General features: G+C 39.2%; 2 protein-coding genes and 2 pseudogenes across 2 annotated transcripts; 2 read left to right on the forward strand and 2 right to left on the reverse strand.

The window, feature by feature from the left end:
* The first annotated feature begins 1,809 nt into the window (after window positions 1–1,809).
* On the forward strand, window positions 1,810–4,656 carry LOC149107189 (uncharacterized; annotated as a pseudogene).
* A 3,815-nt stretch (window positions 4,657–8,471) lies between these two features.
* On the reverse strand, window positions 8,472–10,229 carry LOC149107190 (zinc finger MYM-type protein 2-like). Its single transcript, XM_089297081.1, has 2 exons — window positions 9,497–10,229; window positions 8,472–9,411 (listed from the first exon to the last, which is right to left on the reverse strand). The coding sequence occupies exons 1-2, from the start codon at window positions 9,907–9,909 to the stop codon at window positions 8,568–8,570; spliced, it is 1,257 nt and encodes a 418-aa protein (XP_089153207.1). The 5' UTR covers window positions 9,910–10,229; the 3' UTR covers window positions 8,472–8,567.
* A 1,482-nt stretch (window positions 10,230–11,711) lies between these two features.
* Window positions 11,712–15,879, forward strand: LOC149107191 (dopamine receptor 1-like). The gene is made up of 2 exons (XM_089297210.1): window positions 11,712–11,784; window positions 13,641–15,879. The coding sequence occupies exon 2, from the start codon at window positions 13,858–13,860 to the stop codon at window positions 14,890–14,892; it is 1,035 nt and encodes a 344-aa protein (XP_089153336.1). The 5' UTR covers window positions 11,712–11,784; window positions 13,641–13,857; the 3' UTR covers window positions 14,893–15,879.
* Window positions 15,880–17,772: 1,893 nt separating this feature from the next.
* LOC149107192 (uncharacterized) lies at window positions 17,773–24,739 on the reverse strand (annotated as a pseudogene).
* Between the last annotated feature and the right edge of the window lie 854 nt (window positions 24,740–25,593).

Below are 25,593 nucleotides of genomic sequence, written 5' to 3' on the forward strand. Positions count from 1 at the left end.
TTTATATAGTCAAATGTTTGTAATTGTGGTTTGCTATTATTTGAGCCCTTAAACTTCTGGTTTCAATTTCCAGGGCCGGTGACTAGCTACTTAAGAACACAATAACACGGAAAATATTGTCTCCTCAAAAAGAAAAATTGCCAGAATCTGAAATACTCTTTAATAAAACCACGTGAGCATAGTCAGAAGATAACGTTGTGAAATTTTTTATATCGCGTGTCCTCTTTTTGAAAGCAATGATCTAATATGCAATGTAGTTTCCATGCTTTCTTCTCTAGTAAGTAATATAATCTCTTCTGATTGGTTGCTTTGAGATCATTACGTCACCATTCAATACTTTGCTCACGCACCTAACTATCCAATCTTTCCAGACTCGAGGCTTGCTGTTGCTAGATTCAAAAGTTTCATATCACATTCAACACCCTGGAGGTCAGTTCGAAATAAAATATCGGGTAAATAGTGGGATTAATATAGAATGACCCAAGAAATCTTATAACACGTATTTCATGTATGTTCTCTTTCTGGTCCAGCTATTAATAATATTTGCACCTATACAAACATTCAAATGAGGGTTTAGGAATACAGAAGATAGAGAAAATAATTTTATCCTTAGTCAATAATAATAAACAATGGAACTCTTGTCTGCAACCGCTTAAACTGCAACTGAAACGTCTAGCACGCAACGCAAATGATATAATACCACTGGAAACATGAGAAAGGATACCATTCCACAGGCCAGGTAAGCTATTATTGGAGAATTAAATAGTTCAACACAAGCAGTTGAAAAATGGTGTAAAATTTACATCAATAAATTAAGACCTGATCTTGTAGCCAATGTATTTTGAAAATGATAAAACTTTAAATTAGATTTTGAGGACTTTTGGAATTTAGGCAAAATGTCGATACAATTCTCTCCTCCACTAAATATAATCCCTCCAAAGTTTAGATGGAAAAGAGGCCCCCCAATTTAAGCCAATGGTCGCCAATGGATTTATATTTAGATTCAACTTTCAAAGAATAATAACATTTTTTCTTATTGCAAACAAGTTCCCCTACCGTTTGCTAAATGTTTTTGTGTATGTGTGTTATTTTTTACTTATTTAATTTCGTTTTGTACATCATTACCCAGAGGCCGTTAATAGCAACACATCATTTCAACTTTTCCATTGAAGTTCTGTGAGCTAAAAATTCTGTGAGAGGAATCTTCATAGTGGACTTACGCAACCGAAGCGTGACCCATAAGAAGGGATATTTTACATAAAGGTCAGGTAAACTACTCCTGGTGAAATAATTCAACACCAGTCGTTGAGTACTGGTGTAAAAAATACATGAATTTAACAAATAAAGAAGCCCCGACTGTGCTCTGTTCTGTTGTAAAGCACGCAGGAAGCGGTAGAGCACGAAAGAAGTGTAGGGGAAAACACGAGACGTAGTCGAGTGTTTTTCCCTACTTCTTGAGTGCTCTACCGCTTCCTAAGTGCTTTACAACAGAACAGAGCACAGTCGAGGCTTCTTTATTTGTTTTATGATGAAGAATCAGATAATTTCCCCACGCATTGGGCTGAATTTTCAAACCAAACTTTATTTTCCAAACGAGCAAAAGTCGCGTCAGCCGTTCACTGTTCTCTGATAAAGCACGCTAAAATAAGCCAATCACAATCCTTGTTAGAATTGTTCAAATAATTTGATTGGCTAACGAAGCGACAGCTGTCAATCACAAACTGGACTTCAGCTAAGCTTTCAGTTTCGAGAAGTTTGAGCGGCTCTCGAGAGAAGAACGATGCCTTCAAAGTTCGCTTTTAAGGTGGCTCGATAGGCCAAAAATCGAAAAAAAAGTGTATTTTGTGACTTTGCATTTTATAATATCTTTAGCCATTGTACTTCAATAGCAGCTCGATATTTTTGCCCTATAGTGCGTAATTTGCCCAAAATTGCGAAGTTTGAGCTTGTTCTTGATCGGTTACTATGGTAACCAATGTTGTTTACGCGTTGTTTTGATGCAAAAAAGGGCGATTTTTCTGCTCTGATTCATCTGTGAGTGCCCTCAAGCGATGGGAAGACTGGTAACAAGTTCAGGCTAAAGCGGGGACATTTCGTTGTGCAATTACACGACATCGTTTTAGACATAAAACGTGGAAGCGACGAAAGCCATTGTTTACAGTTTAGTTCGTGAAATATTCTTAGCGAAACATGCCTCCAACGAAAGTTCACAGTAGAAAAAGAAAAAAGAGAAGATTTACTGGTAACCAGCACACAAAGAAAAGTAATTCTTCAACCGAAGCTGCTTCTGTGTCGAAAGAATCGACCGAGAAAAGCGACGAGTCGAGTGGGGATGAAGAGCACGCGGCGAGAGGCGTGAAGTCCGAAAGCTTCAAATCCTTGCCAGCTTCAGTGCGAAAACTGAAACCACCATCGGATGATTCTTCCGAGGAAAGCTCCGAAAATGAAGGTGAAATCCTGCAAGGCTTTAGAATTGTTGACATCTCTGTTCTTGCCACGGTATTTGAGTCTTTACCTTGCCCTTCTTGTAAACGTGTAGCTCTTTCGCTCGAGGAAGATGAAGATTCCAAAATGGGTCTGGCTTCTCTTCTCATTTTAAAGTGCACTGGAGGTAAATGTTCATTTACTCGCCAATTTTACACTTCTGCTAAAATACAGAATAAACAAGCCTTTGAGGTGAACAGGAGAGCTGTGTTAGCTATGAGAAACATTGGTGTTGGTCACCAAGGACTTGTGAAGTTCACATGTGTCATGAACATGTTGCCACCCATGAATGAGAACGCTTACCGTGACCATGTGAAAGCTGTGCGAGATGCAACCGAATCTGTTGCTAAAGAAAGCATGTCTAAAGCAGCAAATGATGTAAAAGAGTTTTATGAACCCAATGAAGAAGGCTTGTATGACATTGCTGTGTCAGGAGATGGAACGTGGCGAAAGAGAGGATTTTCCTCAGCATATGGTGTAGTGACAGCACTTTCCACAGTCACAGGAAAGGCTCTGGACTGCGAGGTTATGTCAAAAGAATGCAGGCAGTGTATGCAATGGAGGGGGAAAGAGAGATCAGCAGAATTTCATGAGTGGTGGGATGGCCATCAACATGAATGTCATGCAAATTTTGAAGGCTCTTCAGGATCAATGGATGCTTCCGGGATTCTGAACATTTTTCAACGGTCTGTTGAGGGCCATGGCATGCGGTACGTGGAGTTCCTTGGAGATGGTGACAGTAAAGCACACAAGCTTTTAGTACAAGAAGCTGTCTATGGAGATGTAGCCATCGAAAAACTTGAATGTGTGGGCCACGTACAGAAGCGTTTGGGTTCACGCCTACGTTCACTCAAAAAGAGACTGGGCAAGACTCCTTTAGCTGACGGCAAACCAATTGGTGGAGCAGGGAGACTGACAGACAAAAGAATAGATAAACTCCAAGTTTATTTTGGAAAGGCCATCAGGCAGAACACCCATAACATAACAGCAATGCAGAATGCAGTGATGGCCATTTGGCATCACAGCAGATCTACGGATGAAAACCCTGATCATGACCTGTGTCCAGAAGGAGAAGACTCCTGGTGTGGGTTCCAAAGGGACATTGCCAAGGGAACAGCAGATTATGCCCACAAAGAGCCCATGAAAGAGGCTGTGGCAAATGCCATCTTGCCAACATTTGAAGCCCTTAGTGAGGAGAGCCTTCTATCAAAGTGCACACACAAAACCAAAATGAGAGTGTCAATGGGCTGATTTGGCAGCGTGCTACGAAAGAGACCCACTCAAGTCTGCCAACTGTTGAGACTGCAACCTTTTTGGGAGTCGCTCATTTTAATGATGGCTCAACATGCCTTATTTCAGTACTAAAACACCTTGGAATTGTGCCTGGTGTCCACTGCAAGAGGAGTTGCGCAAAGCTAGACAGTGACAGAATTCGTCATTCGCGAAGAAAGAGTGGGGAACTGGCCAAGAAACGGCGAAAGAACATTAGAAAATGGAAAAAGGGTTACACAGATACCCTAGAAGCAAATGAAGGACCCTCCTATGAGGCTGGGGCCTTTTAAGAGACTAAAAAAATTCAAATCCTAGTGGTAATTAAGTGTATCAACTTTAAGTCTTATTTTCTAAAATATGCAAATTTTCATGATTTTGAACACTGGGAACACTGTTTTGTAAAAAGTATTTAAGGTAACGGTGTGAAATTTTCAGAGAACCTATAAGACAGTCGTAGCTGTGAAATGACCCACTCTTGTGTTGATCTGACCATTATTGCAGGAGTTATTAGCAATGAAATTTGCGTAGACCATGGCAAATTTTCCATGTTTCAGTAGCTGGTCATAACTTTAAACATATTTGAGGTTTTTACATGAAAGTGGCTCATTTCACAGTCAACAATATTATATACAAGCTTGCAAAACTTGGACTTTATGCTGTGTTTCTCAGTTGAGATATTTGGTTCCTAAAATACCTTATTTTCAAAGGTTCGGAAATGGGTGTGGCCACATTTGTGGGTGTGGCTCCGTAGGAATTTAAAGAATTCGTCTTAAACTTCGGAACTGCACATTTCAAAGAATACTGTAACTAGATGTGTTACTTAAATGTTGATATTGAGAATATAATTGACCATGGAAATGTTGCAAAAATGACCATTTTCAGCCTATCGAGCCACCTTAAGTTAATTTTTAAATACGGATCTCAAGGCAGGTAAAGGTTTATAGTCCAGAGGAATCCGGCCGTATTGTGGCCCATGAAAACGAGCACTTTTCCAGTGGAAATTACGAAACGCGGAGCTCAAAGCTTGTGGATGTAAATGCGAAATGCCGGGTTGAATTTGAAAGGAGCTACAGTTATTTACGGCTTGTAGCCGCATGCAGGAAGATTGCCCGAACTAGCGTAAAAGTTAGAAAGACTTAACGGCTCCCACTGGTTCTACTTCGAACACAGAAGAGAATATCAGAGCAAGTTTTGCACTGACCACTCGTCGGTTTACTTCGCTGAGATGACCGGAGAACGAGCGTTACTACACACTTTTAATTGTAAATTTACAAAAATAAAGCTTCTCATCATAAACAGAGACAGTTCAATTGTTTTCTGTCGTTGTTTTACTTCTTAGTATAATTTCTGCCTTCGTAACAAAATTAATGTCTTTATTGAAGCACTGTTTAGGTTGAGAATTTGTGAATTTCGCTACAGCTGTACATGTTTTGTCGGCGGGAATCTAGCAAAACTTGTTATTTTAGCACAGTTTTAACACTACTGTTGCTAACAATGGTCTCTGTGAGCCATATTTACTGCAGAAAAATAGCTCGCTTCCAGTGCGTTTGTCTGAGTCACAGGGGGTGTTTAATTTGGGTCAAATTTGTCAAAATTCCGAAGCACAAATTTGGAAGCCAACTTACCGTCATCAACCCGTGCTCTGTTCTCTGATAAAGCACGCTGTTTCAGCCAATCAGAGCGCGCGTTATATGGAAACCTTATTATAAAAATTTATAACTAATCAAGTGTCCTATGTATTTTAGAAACAACAAAACTTGAAATTGGAAATCGGGGGACTGGAGGTTATTCAAAGACCTTTTATCTTAATATTTCGATACCGATGCCAATTCCCGCCTAATGAGGTCCTCCAAAGTTTAGATGCACAAATCCTTTTAAAATATCCCCCCCCCCCCATCCCCCCAATTCAAGTAAGTAGTCGCCAATGAATGTATAATCAGGTTAAAGGTTTTAAAGAGTGATAACATTTCTACTTATTGGAAATAAACACCTTACCGTTGACGTTCTCTTTGTTTTGTATTTTTTTGGGGGTCATTACACAATACAGCGACTCTATGAGTCCCTGCCAAATGTAGACGCAACTATTTCTAAAGGCACCAAAAGAACCCAGTCTGAAATAAACCTGAATACATATAAAGTTTCGTTTGCGTAACACTTAACAACGTTTCATTGATATTAGACGCAAAAACAGGTCAGAATTTTGAAGGCGTCAATAGCAACTTCTCTTTAACTTTTCCCCTGAAGTTCCGTTAGCTGATAAGTAAGGCGGCGAATTTTATTTGTTTCTATTGTTTCAGGGCTTTGTCTCACTAGAATTTGCAGGTATCGGCCACTGTTACAATTAGAATAATGAATTTACCAGTATATATCTGAGGCAAAGAGATACGAAAACAATTCAAGGCGTTGCAGATGGCAAAGCCAGACTTCAGCAATTCCTTGGTATAATACCAAATGTTTGATGGGAGAAATTATGAGATTCCACGGTTCAAATGTCCAGAGGACAAAGTCGTCTTTGGAAGTCAGGTCATGACGAATTGATAATTAGTGAAATTAGCTTCTAGTAAATATTCACTTCAAGTTTTTGTTGTTATTGTTGTTTGGTCAGTATACTTAAAATGTTACTCGTGGCTTTGTCAGAGACATCTTCATAGTGGATTTCACAACCCGAACGTCACCCAAAAAAGGTGGCACTTTACACCACTGGAAAAACAAGGAAGCCGGATACCCTTCCACAGGCCAGGTTATAACTACTTTTGATGAAATAATTCAACACCAGCCATTGGGTACCGGTGTTAAGTTTCAATCAAAAAATTAAGAGCTTATCAAGTGGCCTGGCCATGTATTTTGGAATCACCAAAACTTGAAATTGGAAATTGAGAAACTGCATGGATGTTATACAAAGATTTTGTATACAAAAGTCTTCTGTTTTTTTCGGCAGTTCAAAAATATCTTTTTGATAACTTTCCCTCCAAAGTTTAGATGCAAAATCTTTCCATTATAGGTTTCCCAATTACAAGCCAATGAATTTCTAATGAGTCCCATTACCGTTTATGTTATGGTTTGGTTCTTTTTTTCTTTTTGGTATGCCATTATAACATTCCAGTAACTCTATAATGTTCTTCAGGTGATTGAGACCTTGTTTCTTCCCACATCGTTATGTTGAGAGAATTTTAACAAGGAGTATTTTTTTTTCGTGCACCTAAAATTGTTTGGACGCTGAAGTCGCTTCCAAATATAAATGCAACTATTTCTAAACGCACCTAGAAAGTCCACACGAAAATAAACCAATCAGGACATATTCTAATATTCTCTTGTGTAACACGTAATAACGTTTGATATTAGGTGTATTAATAGGCTTCAAATAAATTTAAAGGCGCTAACTAAATTCATAGGCGTTAAATAACTTCATGTTTACTCAGCAGCCGCCAATCTTGACTGATCATTGTATATGTTTGCTTGAAGTTTTGTTAGTTGACTACGTATTAAGGTGGCGAGTTTTCGAGAGTTTTCTTTCATTTGCGTCGAGTCTTTCAGCGGTTGACTCACTCTAAAATATGTCTGCATCCACTAGCACTAACACTAACAACAACAACAACAACAACAACAACAACAACAACAGAAACAACAATCTTAATCTAAACTTGGCTTTATTGTAGCAAAATACTGTAGTCTAGCAAAGGAGGTAGAAAGAAACACTATTAAAGATTCACTGCATGCCACCGGCTTGGTCGACATAACCTCTACCTGCCCTAGAGAAACACCTTAGCAGGGACACCCGAAGTAAAAACAAAAACTCTATCAGACCGAGAAAAACCTTCGCCAGGCATCACACGCCCTTAGGCAAAAACAAACACTCTACCAGACCACGATTAACACTTGCCAGAATCGCTGCCAGGAAAAATAGAAAATCGATAGCCTTGCGCGAGAAACAACTTGCCATAGACCCGTGCAAAAAGACACTAATTCTTGAGTTCACTGGTGGGTACAACAATAAATATTATATAATAATTTAAAGTTGAATAAATCCGTCTAACTCTGTAGGAGCTAGAAACATTGAACTTTAGAGCTATATATCTGAGGAAGAGATCTGAAAGCAATTTAACACTTTGCAGAAGATGAATGCAGACTTCAACAATGCGATGGTCTAATGCCAAAACGTTTGGTGAGAGAAATTTTCACGGTCCAAATGTCAAGAAGACAAAGTTGCCTTTGGAAGACAGGTCATGACGAATTGAAGTTCGAAATAAGCGTCTTATTAGTTTATGGTAAATATTCTCTTGTTTTATTGTTAGAAATGCTGTTCATTGTTTTGTGAGAGGCATCTTCATTGTGGATCCAGGTAACCAAGTGTAACCCTCAAAAGGTGGTATTTTACCTCGTTTTTGGTTTGATGTCATGTGTGAAGCCAAAACAATCCAAGCTGAAGAGTAACTTTTGCACAACCCAACTTGGATATCGTTTTATTCTGAGAATACTACATAGTTTGAGTGTTCTGAATGCAAATTTGAAATATTGGTTTGGAACTCTTGGTTCGCTACAGTTCGTACACATTTCACATGATGGGATGACTTATGCTTTCTCAAACTCATTAATTTTTCATGAGCTGATGACCCAATCAGCTCGCATCAATTGGGTCAGGTGCATGTATGTTGATACCCAATGAACATACCGATCAACACACGGTAGATTAGTTCAAAAACTGATCAAGACACTGATCAAGAAACTTGAATTTTAATCAGTCTTAATTATAATTCTAAATACAGCATTTTTCCCGCTTAAATCATTGCTTACGACAACAATACAGCAACATATTATTCCTTCTTAGACATCGTTACATTAATTGTACAGTTTTTGAATTTTCCTTTCTGGAAAACAACATCCGTTAAAGATTGATCCTGTTTCTCTGTGGTAAAACATGTAGTTGTACTAACAACACTTGGACCTAGGATCTTTGAAACTTTAGACACATTTTCTTCTGTAGGCTTTTCGTACTGCAACAATGCATTAGAACGATGCCCCGACCTTTCGCGAATCAATTTTTCTTCAACCCCAGAATTGAACAGGGAGGAAACACAAGTAACGCGCAAACTGTGAGCGGTTTTGCGTTTAAAGCCTGCCGCGTCGCACATGTCAGGCAAAATCTTGTTCAAGCTGTTGATGCCTACGGGCACTTTATCGAATGCGAACCTAGTTTTTGATGGCTTAAAGTAAAATGCAGTAACTTCCTTTGCATGAGTCTCAACTAACCCTACATACAATCTGAATATCTCAACAAGGCACGGCTCGTGCTTTTCCTCAATAGAATGACAAACGTGCTTGACCACTCGCGGCACATACTTTAGATCACAAAGACCTCCATGATAAGTTTTAGAGGCATTTTCTTCAAACTTAATAAAATTTGGACCAATTTCAAAGTTGTTTACAACAATATTTCTGTGATCTCCCCCCCGCAACCCAAAAACTTTTCCGTTGTAGAAATAGATCGTGTTCAATAACGACTTAGCTGATGTAGTTCCCAGCAATTTCTTTTGCCAGAATACTGCTTCTTCTTGCTCGCTCACAAACTCCTTTTCCTCTTTCTTACACTTAATGTGAAGCCCTTCTCGAACGCCATTCTTCATCTCGGCATCTAAGCAACGTCGGAAAAGGACAAACCTTCAAAAAATAACACACAAAATTAAAGTCCTGAAACAGTGCATTTTAAATTACTAACCAATTCGGTCTAAAAGTTGTCAAGTACCTTTTGTCACTAGCGTCCAGAGGATTCAAAGCTTCTGATCCATTTTTCTCCTCCAAATAACGCTTGAGGGCACAAATGATACCATAAACAGACTTCGGAGGGTATCTTTCACCGGACTTTTTAGCTACCTCCATCACAAATTTTGACAACCAATAGTTCAGCGACAGAGCGTCCATTCCAGCAATATCTACACTCACAGCGGTAACATTGTGTAAATCGTAGTCCTTGAAGAGACCGCCACAATCTAATACCGGAACTTTAACCTCTCTCAACCTCTGCCATTCGGCAAAAATGTTCACAGCCCACTTGTTTTTATACTTAGTTGAAACTGGAACAGCATCATTCACCAAAACATTTTCTTGAGAAGAGGTTTTTGGAACTCGAAAACGTTCTGATCTCCACTCGATCTCCATCACGCGGCATAATGTTAATTTATTAAAAATTCAACCTTTAAAACTTGCCCACATGCCCGCATATAAAAGATTCATTTCATTTACCATATGAATAAAAAACAGACAATAGCCTATTGAGCACGCCTACTAATTACCTATTCTTCGAAAAAAATTCTCATGCTACTTTGAGAAGCCAGCTCAAAAACTCGTGCTTCGTTTTTCATCAGGGGTTCCAAACACCTCGAAACAATAAAAGCACTCCGCCTTCGGCGTCGTGCTTTCATCTGTTTCTCGGTGTTTGGAACCCCTGATGAAAAACTCGCACTCGTTTTTGATCTATTACTTCAACGGAGTTCTAATCGGCTCTGGAACTGTGTGTAGACAGTTGTAATAATAATAATAATCATAACAATAATTCTTGTTTGAAACACAAGTGTTGATAATATGTGCAAGAGGAGATGCCAAATGCTCTGCGACAAGTTTAATAAAATTGGTGGGATATCGTCAGGTCCAGTAGAGCAGTCCGAACGCAAGCCTTTGATTTCTCTTAAAACTTGGTCGTGTGTAACTTGCCGAAAGTGAAATGTCATAATCTGGCTCGAACCCATCGATCCGGCTCTGCAAATCCCCCATGTCAGCTGGAACAGAAGCTGTGACACGTTCAGCCGTAGATGCGAAGTGCCTATTCGAGTCATAGGGGTTTTCACTAGGATCATGGGTGTGCGGTTTATTGTTTTTCAGACTTCCTTGGGTCTCTTGGACGAGAGTGCATTCATGTCATAAAATTACTTTCTTCAATTTGTTTCTACTAGTCTCCCAAAATGCCTTCCATGCACGCTCACTGTGGGGCTCCTTGCGGTTACACCTACACTCCTTATGCCCGGGTCGTTAAGCCAGGGCGCCCGTGGTCTTGTCACCTTGATACGTCTTAATGGCGCATGTCTATCTAGGAATTTAGTAATAAGACTGTTCAGGGCCCTTATCTGCTCATTTGGGTCTTTATGTCCATATACCACTTTCAATGGGAGAGTAGAGAAGTCCTCCTTAAATGCAGTCTAATCAAACTGCTTCTCATTCCTGATGTATTTATATCTCGGTTTTAACGGTAATATATACGGTGCGTCGTGGTCACTGTCAATGGGGTAGGGCAGCACATCGGTGTGTGTGACTCGCCTAGGTAGATATGTGATGAAGTGGTCGATATGAGTGTTCTGCTTGTCTTGGTAGCCACTTTTTCTAGGTTTAATGAATCTAAGACTTCTACATTGCGTTTAACCTCAGGTTTGTCCGGTCTCAGCATGCCAATGTTCTTACTAGTTTTCTCACTATGTAGAAAAAGACGATGTACAGAGAACGAGATACTCGATGACAAACATGAGCTGAAAGAGGGCAAGACTGAAGAAATCGTTGGCCGGATTGACGATGTATGGGCCACGTACGGAACCCAAGGTTCCGTAACATGCAATAACTTGGATTATTATATGGGTAGCTCGCTCGGTCAATACGGCAAGGTCTCGGTTTGAAATCTTCCCGTAAAGACCTCACTATTGGTTAATAAGTAGTTAGTATTGCACGCCTGTCGTGATAGGAAAGATGTTCGTGCACCACTTTCCCAGGTCCATCATTTTATTAGGCTACCAATAAACATTCTGGGTGGAGGGGCTGGGGTGACCTAACCTCTCACTTAGAGCTTCTCTGGAAGAGAATGTAGCATTTTTAACCCCACGTGATGAGATGTATTGTTCGCGTTTTTCCTTGTGATTGGTTAATTGCTTTGGGAGGACGTTGCCCCGGTTACAATAGCCGTATTACAAGAAGGAAACTTACACGAACTGAGACGTAAACAGTAATAAGAATGTCGCTAACAAGAGATCCGATGAGCAGCTCTATAGCTTGGTAAGTGTGTTGTTGATCTTGGTATCTAGACCTTTCTAGCTTGGGTGGTTTACTGTCCCACTTCAGACTATGTGATGAGACTAATTTACGAGGTAGTGGCTTAAATGTTGTGCAACCATCATATAACAGCCTTGTCATGCACAACTCCTCTCTGTATAAGATTGCCCACATGTGGAACCAGTTACCAGCTATCATCAAATCCTCAACCACTTTGGTACAATTTGGTTCTCTTTTGAACGGTGTGGAGTTGCAGGGTGCCAGTGTATGAACTGTATTTTTTAACTCAAATTTTTAATATTAGGAACAGTTGCTCTTAGGAATATTTTATACTTTAATTCTGAATTTATCTTAGCGAATATAGTAATTGTAAGTAGAATGTTATTGTAAATAGTCAGTGCGTTTTTGTAATGAGCCCCTGGCTCGGGAGCCGGAGATTGCGCAACCACTCCCTACGTTTACGACTTAAAATAAAGTTACCTTACCTTACCTTACTTTACTTCGCTTTCAAATTTTCAAACAGTCGCGTGTATGAATAATTTTTAGATGGATAAAAGACAGTTCTCTAGAGAATATCACGTGGTCTGTAATGAGAAAACAAACCGCCAAAGCTAGAAAGGTCTATTTTTTAGCGTTCCCCTACAAAACATTAACGCCAACTATCCCGCGAATTCAGACCGGTTGTCCGGAGAACGTCAGCCACAACCAGGCATTTTTTTTGTTTCAAGTTTGAGTTAGTTCAAACACCGGTTGACCTACTAAGTTTCTCTAAGGGAAATATATTAATTAAAATTAACGGTTTTTCAATCGACCCTTAGTCTTCGGTGGCGCTGTCAAGTGGCCTCTACGCGCATTGTATTCTTCCTTGTGAGAAAAAAAAATGAAAAAAAAATTAGGAAAACGTTTCTCCTTCCATCTTAGTGTGGCTTAAGAAAATTTGTCGCAGATGGTAATTTTGACAGACAACATACAGTTATTTGTTTTTCAAATTTGAATTTCCACTTCCTGTGCCCAGAATGTCACCTGCATGGTTTGTACCGTAAATTAATTAGCATTCTCTCAAGTCGCTATAAAATAAAGTCCCAGACAACTTCGAACATCTATTACCCTGTTTGAAAAGGTGTTTGCACTTCTTTTTGGATGCTCGACCAAGACGGACAATATATATGCATTAAGCATTTTTAAAAACAGTTTAACTTTCAGAACAAAGGCTATTGCAGGCTATTCCAAAACTAGTTACAAAATCATAATAATTAACAGCCATTTCCGAGAGATTTAATTCAAGTGTTATTCAGCACCTTAGTTCGAAGAAACACAACTTAATTTGAGAATTTTGTCTTGATTTCCTCACACTATGTCAAAGTTTGACGGATCCATTGGGGGAATATTTGTTTAGAGTATCTGCTCCATTAGTCGCATAAGTGGCACGCAAACTGACTAAAAGACATCTAAAAAACAGGGACATTAGCGACGCGGTTTTCCAGATGTCTTTCTACGCTTCCCATTGCGTTAATATTTGAGAAAGAATACAAATTTGCCAATGTCGATGCGGGAAAAATATTAGTTTCTTGTAAAAAAAAATTCCTAATGCAAAACCAGAGTGAAACACATACCCTTTTTCAGACCAACATGGACCCAATCTTTGCCCTCTACAGACCAAAAGAGCTCAAAAATCATACCCATTGGGGTCGCACATACCTATATAGCCCATGTAAGGGAGAACTCCTCCCCCCTCCCCCCTCCCCCCTCCCCCCTCCGGGAGGAAAGACTTCTTTCTAGAACCTGCTTGAAAGGAGATGCGGTACTGTCAATCACTATGGTAGTCGATGACGAGTTTCTCGCTATATCTTAATTCACAGAATGACCAAGGATGCGAAACTGAAGAGGTGATGACAAGAGTGACAAGAATTACACACTTGGTAATATTGCACCATATTTTTCGTTATTCTTGAACTTGTTCTATGAACATTAACCACGATTTCAGGCCCAAATTTACACAACTAGTATTAATTTTTGCGACTTATCAAAGAGGCTTTCTATCCAGGATAAAAAACTAGAAAAGAGTTGGTTGCATTGATGAACGAAGAAAATTCCTTTAACGGAACAGAAATGGAGAACGCTACAGTGCTTCCCACTCGACCAGGTCCACCTAATGACGTGAAAATGATTTCGCTCAGTCTTAAAGCGATTCTAATATTCCCTACCATTTTTGGCAACACTCTGGTGTTCAGAGCGTTTTACAAATTTCCAAGCCTGCGGACTGCATCCAACATTATTTTGGTGAGTTTGTCCGTAGCAGACAGCTTGACGGTGTTCCCGTTCATCCTCCATATGAGCTTCATCGCCTTAACGCTTGTAAAGAGCGGTTCATCTACAAGCATCCAGTGGCTGTGTGAATCAAGTGCGTGGTTAAGCCTTGTGCTTGCTTTTGTCATCATTCTGCACCTAGCTTTGATCAGCGTCGACCGCGTAATTGCCGTGAAGTATCCCCTGAGATATCACACTATTGTGACTAATCGCCGAGTGGTGATCGCTTCCATCGTAGTGTGGCTTTGGGCTGTTGCAGCTGCGCTCGTGTTTCCTCAGGCGCTCAGAGCAAACAGCAGCGGTAACGCTTACGAAAAGCTTTACAGAGCGTTCCACCCATGCATCAGAGACCAGGAACGACCACGTCGGCGCCATGGCCAAAGAGTACCATCCTCTGCTAGAGATTCATATCAAATCTTCATGGTGATTTCACTGCTTGCCATCCCCATTTTGATCATACTGTCGTCCTACTTATATGTCTTCGTCGTGGCTCGTAAGCACAGAAAACAGATCCGAGAGCAGCACAGCACGCATGGAGTCTCAACCTGGAGGAGTGAGCTGAAAGGTGCTTACACTCTCGGCATTGTGGTGGGAGTATGCCTCTCGAGTTTCGTCCCGTTGTTAGTGGTCACAAGCTGTCGAGTCTTCGGGTCGCGGCATGTCGTACGCAGCCTTAGTTGGCCGCTCAAGTTCATCGTTTACGACCTGGCTCTGGGTCTAAATGCCTGCCTTAACCCTCTCATCTACGCCTGGAGACACGAGAAATTTAAAAATGCATTTCGCGAGCTTCTGAGGTGCGCTTAGCGAGTATCGCGTTTTGCGTGAAGGTGACGGCAAACTAAGTTGCTGAATAACGAAGTCAGCTGGAAGGACCATCAGTAGTAACTTCAGTTCTCAATCGTAGAGACCAAAGTGACATCGCTGGTACAGTTCCTTAGGAATCACAGTAAACACCTATGACTGAAGAAGGCATTGTTGGCTAGAATAAAGTAATTTCAGTTGTTAAACGTAGATACGAGAGTTTCTAATTTTCTTAAGAGCGATTAATTTGTAGATCGACTGTGCTACAATTGAGAATTGCACTCTGACCAAGTACCCTTCAAATGGCTAGATTGTAAAAATTGTATTATTTAAGCGCACCAACACAGCAGTCTTCCCAAACAAAGCAATTAGCTTTCCAGCTATGGGAAATTAAAACTCGATGTTTATACAACTCTTTTCGCCAGTAAATACAAAAGTGAATCGACTTATTGCAAAAATACAACAGAAATTAGAGAGATTAGTGGAGCATGTTCTTGTTCACTCACTTTGTAGATGAATAGATTAATATTGCTACTATTAAAATCCTTTGGATTAGAGAGAATTTGTAAAGTGTAACAAATGCTTTATTCGACTGGCGCGCCCCATTAACCCAAACGCTAAAGGTTTTGTTTGAAATTTCTCGCGGTCTAACTGTCGCGTTGAATATAGGTCTGGTCACGAAAACATTTAACTACAACAACACCAATTATCTCAAAATTAGAAATCTATTTTTAAGTCAAAAACATGGGATACTTCAATTCTCTGCCTGATTTTCTCGATTGAAACCCAATTCTACATGCATCAAAATACTATTTTTTTCTAAAATATAAAAGAAAGCTTTCGACACGTAAAGAATTAAACAGCTGCTCAAAACATGGCAACTTAACAAGAGCTTGCACGCCGAAAAACAATTAATCTGCATTCATCGTCACTGGCGCGGTTTGCTAAGCAAATTTGCATTTGTGGTTTGCCTTTGACAGTGTTCCCTTATGTGAAAAAAAAAAAAAAAAAAAAAAATATATATATATATATATATATATATATATATATATATATATATATATATATATATATATATATCATTTTGGTCCATTAAGGCTTAATCATGGCTTCCTATTTGCACATACAAAAAAAGTTTAACTAAGAGAATAACCACTGCACAGAAGGCGATATATTCAGAAGGAAATTTTCAGTTTCCTTAATTAAAGAAAATTTTCAGATGGATAAGGCGCTCTTTGCGTGCTGGATACTATACCGGAGAATTACCCTTTACCACGAAAAGCGGTTAAAAACAAGTTAAATAGGGGTGCGAAATTCCAAAGAGTACAAATTATGCGCGGAGACTCGGTAACTGCGGCTTTCCGTTACGAGAAAACGAAATTTAATAATAATTACACAGACTGGCGCTGGCTAAAACTTACGAGGTATAAAACTAAAACAGGATCATCGTGAAATTCCTATTATTCTCTGAGTTTTATTTTTGTCCCCAATAATAAAAAATTACGAGTGTCTTTCTTTTTATCTCTGGAATAGGAAAAATAACCAGCCGAACACCTGTCTCTCCCTACTATTTTTTTAATATTTATATTCTTAGATATTTCACTATATTTTGTTCCCCACGTGCCCTCATTAACCCATGCATGTATAGCACGAGTTTGTTTGATAGGAGCGTCAGTTGTCGTGGGTTCGTCATGCCTTGAGTTGAGTCTTCACAACGGAAACATTCACCCTGTTCCTGTATTGCCAGTTTTAATTATTGGTCCAAATATTGGTTTTTGACATGACGAAAACTGGTCTTCACCGTCGTGCAGTTTTCTAATATAAATGAAAACGTTTTTGACAGGGATATTGAAACAGCCGTCCAAAACAAGGCAAATTAAAGGCAGAGAAAGCAAGAAATTAATTTATAGTCATCGCGGAGGAGCAGATTTTAATCGACAGCTTGACAAACAAATCAACTTCAATGGCCGGAGTGTCACTAGTTGTGGGCGATCTGTTGATTAAGTTGACACTCAATTGTTAAAGGCTGAAAAACAGAAATTGAAAATACATTAAAGTATTGATAATTCTTATCCAAGAGATCGAGCTATTTGCGCTTCTACTGCTGAGTATAACAAACTTAAAATTGAGCGGCTCAATAGTCTAAAAAGTAGGCACACGCTAGGGGCCATGTTGCGGCGACGTGAGGCGACAACAAGCCAAGAGGCCATTTTCGTATTCTCGGTATTGGAGTGGACCTAGCTTGGAAAGGAGGCTAATGCGGGGGAATACCAATAAAAAGAGATCAATGCATTTGCATTTGAAAAGACTCGCCGCGTTAGCTTCAGTTGCAAGCTAGTTCCAGTCGAATACCGAGAATACGAATATGGCCTATTCGTGCGTGCGAATAGGACACATGTTGCAGCGACAGTACGCAACCTGGTGCCTTGTGAACTTTTGAGAGCCAGCAGACACATCAATGAATTTGGTGTGGCCCATATCTATACCTTACTTTAGAAGGGATGTGCGTCAAGCAACACTTCAGAGGGCCAAACAAAATTTAGCCAGTCAGAGAGTACAACCCGGTGGTAAATACATACGTTCCAGACTAGGTTTAGAGTAGTATAGAATGCATCGAATTAACCTCGTTGCTGCGTTTCGCTGCGGACTCTCTGTGTCGCTGAAATTCAACAGGTGCGTTCTTGCTCACAAATTGGGATTTCCTGCATACGAAATAAAGGAACTAACCTCCGAATAAAGTGTCTTCCTCAATACTAATAAGCGCGTCGTTATTTAGTCAGAAGAAAGCGAGGTACCAAAACGGGGGGGGGGGGTATCACAATAGGGCAACAGGCTAGCTTATTCGCTATTAGAACCATTAACTGTACTAACAATAAACGATAATACCAGCGATACCAGCGAACTTTATTATTAATCTTACAGTAAATTTGTACAGCTACCATGAACTCTTGTCATATTAACTATCCACGCCAGTGGTTTGTTGCGAGTCTACTCAATTTCTACTCATAACCAATGGACGGACTACGAGGTTATCATGCGAGTGCTCCAAGGAAATGACGCTTTGATTGTGTCTTTTTTGAAAAAAAAAAAAAACACATTTACTGATCACTATTTCTCCTTCAGGTACTATAGAGAAATTACTTTTAAAAGTCAAGTCTACTTAGTTGAAGTTAAAGTTAAAAATCGTTGTCATGTATTAAATCAAGAGTTTTCAACATACACTCGTTATACTCCTTTTAAATTCAAAGTTCTAAGTGTACCCACAATTACTATGCACGTTCACATTTGCTGAATTTTTTTTGCGGTATTGCGGTGTTCAGAACCCCCCAATGTCCCACTCTTCAACGAAACTGCATGTCTTTTGCAGTTTCTTTTTGAGGATTGTCCAATACTGTCGAGTAGATTCCATCGGAAAAAGGGATCTTACGAATCGTTCGACTCGACAAATCGTTCGTTTTAATATGTTTTACTATTTTATTAATTGCGTCAGAGCCGCTGGTAGAGACGGTTATTATTTTTTTTACTAGAATGGTTTTACAGTGATGCATTCAGGTTGTTGCGCATACTGGGAAAACACGTTTTGTTTTGCAAATGTAATGAACATGGCGACGACCGGAAGTACGTTTGTTGTGTTTTGCAGTTTCAAAGGTACCGATATGTGAATGCGCTTCCTGCATGCAGAATCCTAAGTGGAATGTAAATATCATGGAATTTAAAAGTTAACGCTTTGTTCGGCAAATTGTTTCTTAAATATATTTTCATTTTTCATGGTGAAATTTATGTTTAAAGCAGTGATAAAGATAAAATGAATTCCGTGTCCTGGGCTCGAATTCACTGCCTGTCATCTACATTCCGCTCTGAAGACCAGTTCCATATCCTTTGTGCTTATGTGTCCGGCACACAAAGGTCATTTAATGTATGGGGGGATTTAACGTATCCGTATAAAATTTTACTTGTTGTAGTAATTTATCGGGTAGATATATTTGGTTTGTTTAACTTTTGTATTGGTTTACCTTATTTGAAACTGGTTGGATAATTTGTTAGTTTCATATACAGGAATCCAGCCAAACTGTGTTAAAAATGAATTAATCAAGATTACATTCAATATAACTGAATTATTAGGCATAGGAGGTGTAATTAATCATTTGCCAAAAAGTACAGAAAATAAGTTCACTTTTGTGGTTAACTACCACAAGTTTATTATTCCATTTGAAACGGAAGAAAACTTGTTATTTGAACAAAATACTGTGATGATTAAAATGATCAAAATTGGTTCTCACAACAGGGGCTGATCCATTGTTTTACTTAGGGGTGCAGTTCCAGGGTTTTTCTTAGCGGGGCGGGGGTGCACATAGTTTTTTCTGCACAATACCAGTTGTATTAGAAAGCTGCTCATTTAAATGGGGGGTGAGGGAGGTGCATACCCCTTTGCACTCCTCTATAGGATCTGCCCCTGTACAAGAAGTTCAACTGTAACTTTTGACGTATGCCTCTGCATTATAGTTTTTGAGATGACTAATGCTACTTTTTATATTTCATTCTAAGGCGTTCTCTATTTGATAATAAAATTAATGCACTGTGTACATCACAGTGAGGATACCTGGTTATTGCACTTTACAAAAAGTTGATAACTGCACTATTCAACACTGTACTTATGATTTGATTTGTCACTGACAGTAAGAAATTGTGAAATATATTATTGAAGGTGAAATGAAATGAAATCTTTTATTTTTACTTAGTGACGCATCCTTTTCATTTGAAAGTAAGTACTACATTGTTTTTTTGATGTGTCTGCTGTTAAATTGATAGCAGTGAGTAACGTAAATCCTTGAACGAGTTAATTTTGTATGTTACTGATATGAACCATAAATAATGAATTGACTTTACAGTAAACGTTTGGGCTGTTGAAAATAGGGAATTTAATTCTATTTTTTTGTCAACATGGAGGATAACCACAATCAGAAAATAGGTCCCCAAGACGTAACTGTGTCTAGTCCTGAGTGATTGAGATTTATGCATTGTTGCATTGTACGGTCACGAGGGTTGTCCAATACTGTCGAGTAGATGTTCCCAAATAGCTGCCCTACAAAAGGGTGTCTTAGACTTTTGAATTTCAACCTCGTTAAAAACTTATGGCTTTGTTTGTTAAAGGATATCACAAGCTTTCGAACATCAAACTTTAGGGTGGTATAAAAAGAAAACGAAGCGATCTTTGAGAAATCGGAGACATCCTTTTGGAAGGCAATGTGTAACGAATCATTTGCGATGTTAAACACGTTGCGGCGATAATCGTGGCTATAAACGAACTTAAAGAAAAAGAAAGGGTAAATATCGCTTCGCTGCGCAAAATTTAGAAAACTTTTATGTTCTTGAAAAAAGAAAAAACGTAATCAAATTCTTCATTTATTTAGCTTTCAAAAAACGTACACTTTATTGGGGTTTATTTTTAAAGCCCCGCCACGAAACATATTAACGTGAGGTGGTCAATTGTGGTATACTGATACCTTAAAATGCGTCTCAATCTCGCACCACAGACCGCGATCTTTCTCGTGTGCGCCAGGAATGTGTGCAGCTTCGCCATAAGCGCGCGCTTGCACTGTGACAAAATACAGTCATTGTTCACGTTCATGCAGAGTGTTGTGCGTGCTTTCTATTAGCGAAATTTTTCACGCTGATGTAGACAAAAAATTCGAAACGTACCAGAAATTTATTCCGATTGTCATACGTTGTCATCGGTGGGTTCACGATAGGGTCATTACATTAGAAAACTTGTTATGTTTGGCTTTATACTACCTTTGGTGTTTCTAGACCGGGGAATATTCATATCTTTATGTCCTTTTCCACTGTGCTTTTGTCATAGCGGCGTTTTGTCGATTGTCAATCATTGATTCATCGATAAGAGTATTTTTGCGATATACTACGGATATGTTAGCGGCGTAAATGACCATGCAAAACGCATCTGTTTATGTCCTCTTTCACCGTGCTTAAATGACCATGCAATGTTTCGTTTATACTACCTTTGGTGTTTTTAGAACGAGGAATATTCATGTATTTATGTCCTCTTTCACCGGTGTTTTTAGAACGAGGAATATTCATGTGTTTATGTACTCTTTCACCGTACTTTTCTTATAGCAACGTAAATGACTATGCAAAGTTTCGTTTATACTACCTTTGGTGTTTTTAGAACGAGAAATATTCATGTGTTTATGTCCTCTTTCACCGGTGTTTTTAGAACGAGGAATATCCATGTGTTTATGTACTCTTTCGCCGTGCTTTTCTTATAGCGGCGTAAATGACTATGCAATGTTTCATTTATACTACCTTTGGTGTTTTTAGAACGAGGAATATTCACGTGTTTATGTCTTCTTTCACAGTGCTTTCGTTATTATAGCCTGTGAACGAATCGACAACGTTGGACCGCCGGGTCTGTTGTTACTAATGAGATGCGATTTTCCGATCGACAATATCCAGGTTTCGGGTCGTCTCCATTCGACGAATCGATCGATCCGACAGGCTTTATATCCACCTAATAGCTAATGAGATGTAATTTTCCGATCGACAACGAATAGAAAGTTCTCTTTTCCGATGGAATCTACTCGACAGTATTGGACATGAGTGTTCTTTTTACGTCTCACAAAGTAAACAGTAAACGCCTTGCAATGCTGTTGCTCCAATTGAAGTCGCAATTCCTTCAGTTTGATCAGCAAGGTCCATGGACAGGACTCACGACTCAAACGGCATTTGGCAGAAATCCTTAGGTTTGCCGACAGAGCGTTCATTATTAACTACCGCCGGTAAAATCAAACTTGAGCTCAACCATGAAGCCATCACCACTGCGTTTACGATCGCTACTACAATGTGCTTTTTCCATCTTCTTCGCCAGACAGCCATTACAGGCATATTTTGATATCGAGTTTCAATAGCTAGCGAAAGACTGGTGAAAAACCACTCAATTGCCAATGCGACTGATGTTGTGAGAGCAGAGGATTGTAGCAGCTGGAGGGCAGAATTGTCGCTGCTGAAAAAATAACGATACAAGTGCAGGAAGCCATTGACGGAGATGACACCACTTGATTCGTACAAGATGCTCATTATGACAATATCAGCTGTTAGTCTCTCACGACGAGGAGTACGGAAATTCCCGCAGCGAACCAATCTCCTTTGCCAAATCTGATGGTATATGTGGTCAATGAAAACCATAGCACTGCGTTCTATCACTTCTGCAATTCCATGGATCACTCCAATCACAGCAATTGCTTTTACATCTTCAACATCCACTTGTAAAAATCTCAGCATTACAGCCGACCCATAATACAACGGAACCAACAGCACAAATGAATGTCCCGGATGGCTGATTCTCCACAATCGCTGGACACAAAAGCGTGACACTCCTTTAAGAAAAACCGTGATGAGCGGTGCGAATATGGCAATGAGTACTTTGCCAACAATGTTGTCTTGTCTGTTATAAGCTGGATATATGAAATAAGCTTCAAGAATACCCGTAACATATGTTAAAAAACATGGAATTGTTAAAGATAAAAATAACGAGAGCTGTTTTTTTCTTGGCCCCCTGCAAAAATGTTTGGTAATGATGCAGACTTGAACACACAGACACAGAAAAAATAGAACATTTCCTGGTAGCACTTGAAGCTTTGTCAAGTTGAAGTGAGCAAACACGAGAGCTTGGAGTAGGCGATAACATACATCAAATATATAAAAAGCTAGAGCTGTTAAGGAAAGTGTCAGTTTTAGTCCTGATATTTGAAATGGACGAAAATAAAATAGGCTATTGACGAAAAGCCAACAGTAGAAGAAAAAGGCAAAAATGGCTTCGGAGACAGCTCTGATCCATCGTAGTTTGTTCGGTATCGATTTTTCTGGATGGACTAAGCAGTTGAGCTGAGTTTGAAAGCTGAGATAATAAACTAAAATTGAAATCATTCCGACAATGACGGCACTTAAAACAGACACCAGAAATCCAACGTAAGCTGATTTGCAAACAGTACGGACGAAAGACGGTCTAAACTGCTTCCAAGCCATAGCTCTATCGTTTCCTACGTCCCCTGTTTCTTCGGTTTCTTCTGTCGAGCATGCGTTCAGCAACCTTGCCTGAATCTTGGAAGAGAGCAAATAATCCAACGTTCAGTTACATCTCTGTCACTGTATTCTTGGTAAATGAGCTCATCTACCGGCCGACAGTACCATTCTTTGCCCGTGTCTTCTAGAGGATTGTACCCAAATAACTCCAAATCCCGCTCGGCTTCATCAAAGTCGGAATGTTCAGCAACACTGCGGGTGAAGCTAAAAATTATGTGACCGATGAACTCAACAACAGCGTGGCCAATCATGTCGTTACGAGCTGCAGTTGTAGAATTGACAAGCGAGTGTATACGGGCTGTGTTAATATACCACTATTGCACACACGAGAAAGCAACTATAACGTCAATTTCCTCCAATAAACCTTGACTTCTATATATAGCTTTAGAGAGATAATGTATATTATATATTTATCAGTATTCTTCGCTGTAAGTGTTTCAGGCCATCAAAAAAAAGTAGTTTTTCTTCCGCAATGGATTACATGTAGAGAAGTGCTGTTGACTATTTCAGTAGTGGCGGAAGTGATTATTTAAGCAAACTCCCACGATGGCAACTACAATTGCTTAAATTGGAAAATTTACTGCGATGATCATTCTTCACTTTCATCTACAACCGCAGTTCATATATGGATTATTTCATATAAACGTCACATCATTTCACTCCTCACGGGAAGATATGAACTCAATTAAGTGGCCTCGCTCATAGCTTCATAGCTCAGTTGGTAGAGCATCGCACCGGTATCGCGGAGGTCACGGGTTCGAATCCCGTTGAAGCCTGATTTTTTTCAGGCTTCTTCTTTCCAATTGCTTAAATTAGAAAATTTACTGCGATGATCATTCTTCACTTTCATCTACAACCGCAGTTCATATATGGATTATTTCATATAAACGTCACATCATTACAACAGGAAAATCACGCAAAAAAAAAAAAAAAAAATTAACGAGCACACCAATGGCTCTGCACGTCCGTTATAGATCTTTGTACATTTCTTAGCCGTCTTCTGCAAATCAACAATGTGAAACAACAATGTAAAATGACCAAGTTTTGGGCATTTTGGAGAACACGAACGACTAATGACAACTAATTTTTCGTATTTCCTTTTAAACTGAACCTTGTTACTCGCATATTTAACGCGATCACGTTTTGAGACTGATCGGCACACGCAACAGATCTACATAACTAATCGCGAAATTCGAAGACAAAAATATAAAACCATTTTCTACTAGGCGTCAGGAACTTAAGCAAACAATGACTGCAACGGCAACGAAAAAACGTAACTAAACAAAAGATTAAATGAGAAGAATAATCACTATGCACGTGCGTTTTAAATCTTTGTACATTTCGTAGCCGTCGTCTGCAAAAACAACAACAACAACAACAACAACAACGTGAAATGACCTAGTTCTGCGTATTTGGAGAACGGTAGCTTTTTCTTATTTCTTGTAGGAATTGATCGCTGGTATTACATATTTAGTTTCAGCAAGTTTTCAGACCGATTGGAGTGCTGAGCAGATTTAGATAGTTACAAAATTCGAAGGTAAAGTATAAATCTACTTTTTATTAGGCGTCGTCCCTGGCGGCGGCGTCGACGCTACTGCTTAAGGTTCCTAAATTGCCAAGACAGAATGAGACGTTGATCACAGAACGAGAGCATGGCATTCTATCAAGTCAAATGCATGCTGGTTGGTTAATAGGATACGGGTAGAGTAACCTTTCTGAGGGAAGGAATAAAAGAACTATTTAATCAACTGTGTACTCGACTTTGCTTACGCAGCAAATAGCCCGCGCGGGATGCTACTAAACTGAGCATCAGATGCCGACAGCGCTTTTGCCGATGGTCGAATAAATTCATAGGCCAGAATTCTGCCAAAAGCTGTAACAAATTTATTGCATTTGGCTACGAAATTTTAACTACCTGGATATGTGATCTTGTGTGAAAACCTTCAGCTCAACATTATTTTTTTGTATCAACTAAGTGTTAATTTTAACTTCTTTGTGCCAAAAAAGGGTTAAAATAAAACCATATCGTTAGAATCGTGATTTTGTGTCAAAACGTTCAGCTCTACATCATTTTCTTTCAACCGAGTGTTAAATGAAAATATCCTTTGTGCCAAATAAAGGGTCAAAACAGAACCATATCATGAAAAGTTGTGATTTTGTGTCAAAACCTTCAGTTCAAAATATTTTTGGCTTCAAGCAAGTGTTAAATTCCTGTGTCAACAACAAAACCATATCTTGAGATTTTTTATTTTGTGTCAAACCCTTCAGCTAACACTATTTTTCGTTTCAACCGAGTGTTAAATTAAAATTTCCTTCGTGTCACAAATGGTTAAAACAGAACCATATCTTGAGAATCGTGATTTCGTGTCAAAACCTTCAGCTAACATCATTTTTTGTTTCAACCGATTGTTAAATTTTAACTTCCTCTGTTCCAAAAAAGGGTTAAAACAAAACCATATTTTGAGAGATGTGATTTTGTGCCAAACTTTCAGCTCCACACTATTGTTTTGTTTCAACCGTATGCTAAATTTTAACTTCCTTTGTGTCAAAAAAGGGTAAAAACAAAACCAGTCTTGAGAATCGTGATTTTGTGTCAATACTTACAGT

This window comes from Orbicella faveolata, unplaced genomic scaffold, assembly GCF_042242905.1.
Source record: "Orbicella faveolata isolate gen_17 unplaced genomic scaffold, um_ofav_v1 contig_27, whole genome shotgun sequence".
NCBI lineage: Eukaryota > Metazoa > Cnidaria > Anthozoa > Scleractinia > Merulinidae > Orbicella > Orbicella faveolata.